Source organism: Monopterus albus, unplaced genomic scaffold, assembly GCF_001952655.1.
Source record: "Monopterus albus unplaced genomic scaffold, M_albus_1.0 scaffold105.1, whole genome shotgun sequence".
Lineage (NCBI taxonomy): Eukaryota > Metazoa > Chordata > Actinopteri > Synbranchiformes > Synbranchidae > Monopterus > Monopterus albus.
Window position 1 is genome coordinate 2,130,174 of NW_018127985.1, and position 5,772 is coordinate 2,135,945.

General features: G+C 38.5%; 1 protein-coding gene across 1 annotated transcript in view; it reads left to right on the forward strand.

Moving 5' to 3' along the window:
• olfm2a (olfactomedin 2a) overlaps positions 1-1,902 on the forward strand; it is a 26,449-nt gene extending 24,547 nt beyond the window's left edge. The window contains 1 exon segment of the mRNA XM_020610579.1: positions 1-1,902. This exon segment is cut by the window's left edge and continues 18 nt beyond it. Within this exon segment, the coding sequence (XP_020466235.1) occupies positions 1-425 (425 nt within the window). The 3' untranslated portion in view covers positions 426-1,902.
• The last annotated feature ends 3,870 nt before the right edge of the window (positions 1,903-5,772 follow it).

The window sequence follows — 5,772 nt, forward strand, 5'->3', positions numbered from 1 at the left end:
TTCCCTACTCCTGGGGTGGCTCTTCTGACATTGACCTGATGGCGGATGAAAATGGCCTGTGGGCCGTTTACACCACCATCCCCAATGCTGGGAACATTGTCATCAGCCGCCTGGAGCCCCAGAGTCTAGAGGTGCTGCAGACTTGGGACACAGGTTTTCCCAAGCGCAGTGCTGGAGAGTCTTTTATGATCTGCGGTACACTTTATGTCACCAACTCCCACCTGGCTGGTGCCAAGATCTACTTTGCCTACTACACCAACACATCAAGCTACGAGTACACAGACATCCCTTTCCACAATCAATACTCCCATATCTCCATGATGGACTACAACCCCAGGGAGCGGGTCCTGTACACCTGGAACAATGGACACCAGGTGCTCTACAATGTCACACTGTTCCAGGTTATCAAGACTTCTGGGGACTGAGAGCCCTCAGACTTGCCCACTCAGATAACGCTGTGATCATTGTTCAAAGGTGGAGGCAGGTACAGGTTGTGGGAGGTATGGGTTGGGGGCTTCGGTGTATGGATGTAGGCTTGGATTTTTTAAAGAATTCAGATCTTCATAGAGTGCTATTATTCACATTCTCATAAAACACTTCAACAGCAAGGTCGGTAAAGATACAAACACTGAGTGCTTCTCTTTGTTTTCCATTCTGTGATGAGTAAGCATGGTTCTTTTTTATTTGTAACGAGAAATAAATATCAGTCTTTGCCATTTATAACTTTGTATTTCATTGTCACTTTCATTTTGAATGGACCATTGTATTTTGGGGAGATTTAGGGGAAGTTAAAAACAAATGTGTAGTAAAAAATTACTTCAAACTTTGTGTACCGCAAGATGTGTGCTTCTTAAAAGGTGTAACATTTCTTTTTAAGTTATGATTCATGTTTCTTTGATTTCTTCCTGAATGAAGGCACAGATGTACAAATGTGCTCAGAATCAAACTGAAGCTGTTTTCAGCATGAAATTGAAAATGATTAAAATTTTTAAAATAATTTAAAATACGAATGGCACAATGTCAAGATAATTAAAGTCCTGGAATAACAGTTTCTATCTTGCTGGCAGTGAGTGGCTATTACTGCCACAGCCGAATCATAAAATAATGAGGTGAGTCACACCAATGTGAATACTAACAAGGCAATCTCTAGGGCTGCATTAAACCATATCTTTGAAAACATTTTATTCCATTTTTCTGCATCTAAAAGCCAGGGCATAGGGTTCTGCGTAATAAAAACACGTTTCAATATACCTAAACAGTTTTAAATTTCACTGCTACAGCTTACATTTTATTTTCCCAAGGTGAACTGAAAGCCAACATCTAGTAAAATGATCGCGCTGTGGTACAAAGGGTTGAGAAGCACAAACGGGGGAAAGAGAGACAAAATTCTAAAAGAACTCTAAAAGCACCTGCGTCTGAGTAAAGAAATGGGGAACAGTTATTGCTGCTTTTCAAGCTCCAATATGCTTTAATCCTGTTAGTTACTGAGCTCCTCTCAGGTGCTTTCTGCAGAAATATATTCCAACACAAGGCACAGAGTGGAACACTATTTACATGAAAGCCTCAAACTGTAAACCTTTTATTGCTTTTTTTTATTGTTATTTACAAGAAGCCACAATGGCATTCTCTGCAAGACACCTTTACACTGTGGTGTCATATTATTCCTTCTATTTATAAGGCTTGTGAGGGTGCATCCATTCTTTGCAGAAGCTGTAGTGGACAAAGAAGATATAAAATAAAACTGGAAGTTCCACTTTGTCTTTCCTGAGTAACCATGGTGACTATATTCATCCTGGATGACCTTTCTATCAGTGAAGGGCTGTGCTGAAGAGAACCCTGATGAGTTCCTACACAGGAGTGGCTGACATTTAAAGCACAATACAGTACACCACAATACAGGGCATCCAGCAGTATCAGCTAAAAATAGCAGAACATAAACTACACTGTGTATATGTTACAGAGTGACACCAATTTTATTATGATGCATGCAGTTAACAAAAAGGCCTATAAGCAGTGAAAATGACATAAAAGGTGATATTAATAAATAAACTCAAATTTCAACAATTGAGATGTGTGAAGGACATCACATCCATCACAGCATCCTATCCCTGCTCTTCCACTGTCTAAATAAAGAGGTGACAGAACTGCCCAGTCAACTGCTGAGTTAAAACATAATGCATCCCATCCTAAATATGCAAGCAATTACAAAACAGGGCAGAAGGGTACTCACAGTAAAGAAGTTTTTCACACATCATCTTTTAATAAGGTCTGGAGCTGACAGTTTCACTAATACACAGTGGTATTTAATGTCGGGCATGGCTAGTTAAAATAGGCCTATGCTTTCCACACATCAAAGTTTTCCCCTTAACAGAGAAGAGGAAAGGAAATAATAATTGCACATAGAGGAGATAATCCAATCTCTATGATCAAACAAACTGAAAAATAAAAGCCAGCAGACTGGAAAGATGCAGTCATCTAACTACTGTGAAAGGAACATCTATCCATTCATGTCTATATCCTACTTACTCAAGATTTGGAACTATTATAAATGAGCTCCATGGGAGACAAATATAAATGAAATTTTCATCCATTTGAACTTGTAACAGTAAAGAAAAATGCATTTAGTTACACTAAAAAAAGAAAAAGAGGGGGCTAGGGATGGTACCAACCAGGAGTAAATAAGAAGCACAGCCAAAGTTAGCTAAAGAAAGCATTATGTGCACTAGCATTTAACACAAAAAAAGTTAGATCTTAAATAATGTATTGCTTATTATTTCTTAGAATTGGGGGTTTTTACTTCCCACATGTATTTCAAATGTGCCACCCCTGATTCTGTGTCCCAGCCTGGCCACCCCAAACAAAACTTTGTAGATCCACCCCTGACCACATAGCATTTATTCATAATACAACTTCACAATTTTTAGAGTAGGCGCTATGGAGACTGACCATGTTCAAAAATTAAATGGCAAAATTGTTTATAAATCAAAAAAATAACTACAAAGAGATTTAAAGATTTAGATCTAAATATGATGCAACACTTGACCCCAAAAAGGTTCCTAATATAAGGCAGCAATGATTAGTTTTCAGCTTTGGGTCACCTAGCACCTGATTTATGTTAAGTCTTAATGGGGCAATACTGAAGTGAAGAAACAAAGAAAATTCGGACATACTGTAAATACGCTGCTTCAAGTCATCCATGATGAGATTGCTGAGCTTGAACAGTAAATGTCTCAAATGCCTATAGTATACTCATTCAATTTGAATTTGTAAGTGACTGGAAGGGGATATTTATTGTCCTTGATGCAAAGAAGAACATAATAATGCATGAAATGAATGTGGCATCTGGATGCAGTTATACAGTCAGACACATACACAGTAACTTTGACACTGCAGTTAAAATGTGTTGCCAAGAGATCAGTATTTTTTTACTTAGTTCCCAACAACTGCAGAGAGTAGTTGATAGGTAATAAATATCCATTTGTGGTGAACTCTGAAACAGTATGGTGAAGTACATACAATAGCTCTGTTTTACATAACAGCAAAGTTTAGAGCTAAACTGTGATGCGTAGCCAAACGTGAAAGAAACTGCAACTATTTTACCTTGAAGGACCCTCGGCCATTTCTTCAGTTCAATGTTTCAGTGGTGCAGGGGTCACCAGCGACTTTACCAGAAAGGTTCCTTAATGTGGAGGTCCCCAAAGAAAACAAAAGCACCAACTTCAGAATTTATGTTGGGCTGAATAATAAGTAACCAATACAGTTTTTGATTTGGAGGATGTGTTAACCTACAGAAATCACTGTGTGTGAGCAGCCTGCATTAATGGAGAGCAGAAATCCAAAACGAACAATAGACCACAAAAGGGCATTGACGATTTGATTTATTTGAAGTGCCTATAAGCATGCCTTCTCACATGAACGTGAATTGATTGAGTGCAGGTTTGGCAGCGATGAAACTGGTTTGATAGAGTGTACAGGGGTGAGCTTTGTAGGCAGGAATAGAGATGGAGACACTAACTCAATAATTAAAAAGCAAACCCAGTTCTCACTTTAATCATGGAGCAATCCCTGCAAAGAAGGGTGCATTTTGACATCCACACATCTCTGGATGTGCAGCTTGTCCTGAATACATTTGCCTTCCCTTCAGTTCATATATTGCTTAAAACTACTTGCTTCCAATGTCTGTTAATTCACAGTTTATTTTTCTGCACCATTGTTCATCAGTTTCCTTGTTAATTGTAATATCTTTCAGACTTGGAACAATACCCGCTGTCCTCCAGATTCGCAATAAACTCCAACTCTGCTCCCCTGGAGGTGACATAGAGGCACTATGAACGGGGCTTTGAACGTCTGTTTCCTCATGATTAAACATAACTTGCGCTCTGTTTCCTTATTTCCTCCTACATTTCATATTCATGTTTGAATTCAAAAAGATGCAACGGTGCCAGGGGTGTGGAGCTGGAATAGCTGGTTAGGGAGAGAATCTGTGATTTTATTCAACTTTACTCTTTTAAGAATTTTGGCTCTGTAAATGTGTTTTGAGCTTTCACTGATTCAGCGCTTACAGTACATACCTAATTACATTAGTCACTATTTTGTGATAGACAGTAAAGCAGAATCATTTTAGGCTACAGCTATGGGTGATTCAATTTTATAAGCCAGATGTCCTGACATTGTACACCTCACTGAAGCAGTAAAGCTTTACCATGAAACACAGAACAGCAGCGTCTCCTACAGTGAGAAGCTGCTGGAGAAAAGAAATGATGTTGATCTGGTGAAAATGCTACAAGAGATCTTTAAGAATGAGACAGATCTTCTCCCTTCTACATTCGTTTAAGTCCTTCCTCACACATCTTTTTGCAAAGTCAGTGCATTAATTAGCAAAAAGCAAAAGGAAGATTTAAATGAGCATCAATCACCTTCCCTGCATCCCTATGCCTTACTTGTTCTTTTTACTGCATTTCATCTCGAGGACCAGTCTTTTGGCAGCTCCCGGCCCATCCATGCAAGAACAAGAGCTGAAAACATGGACCCAATTAATTCCTCCAAATTACAACCCTATATAGACTAACTGACCTGAGAAAAGTGATGAGTAGCAGCTGCTTGGCTTAGCAAAAATTAGGCTGATCATTTGTGATGGACAATTTGCACTGTATGAGATTGATTATGAATGGAATATCTAACAGTAGCCATTCCCCTTGAAGTATATTTCAAGGAGAATATGACGTGAAAATGAGATATGTGTGAGATATGACGTGATTGTTCTCTTTCAACTAATGTTTCAAGCCAGATATCGCAATGGCAATCGAATTCAAACTTTGTAAGGCAGAAGACTAGACTCTAGTAAATCCTCTCTGCATTTGAGACAGCTGTGCTTATGACATCAATAATGCCCAAAGTTGAACTATTTGAGTAAAATCATCACAGTTTGAGTTGTAACAAAAGAGTAAATCTGTTGTGCTGAGGTTAAATTTGATGGATTTTATCAGTGCCAGCCAATAGTACCATTTTTGTTGCCCTCTACAGTTAAACATATCTTAAATATCCAGGAAACTTCACTCTGCCAATTTCTAATATGACTAAGCAACTTTGTCTCCTAGACATTATGTTTCTATAGCATTAGATTATTTCCACACTTACATCATGGTGACAAATGTAATTTCTGGCTGGATTACATTAGGAGGCAATATCTCGGGGGTGAAAGGAGCACGATATTTAGAAATCAAATCGAATTTTATTTGTATAGCGCCAAATCACAACAAAAGTCATCTCAGG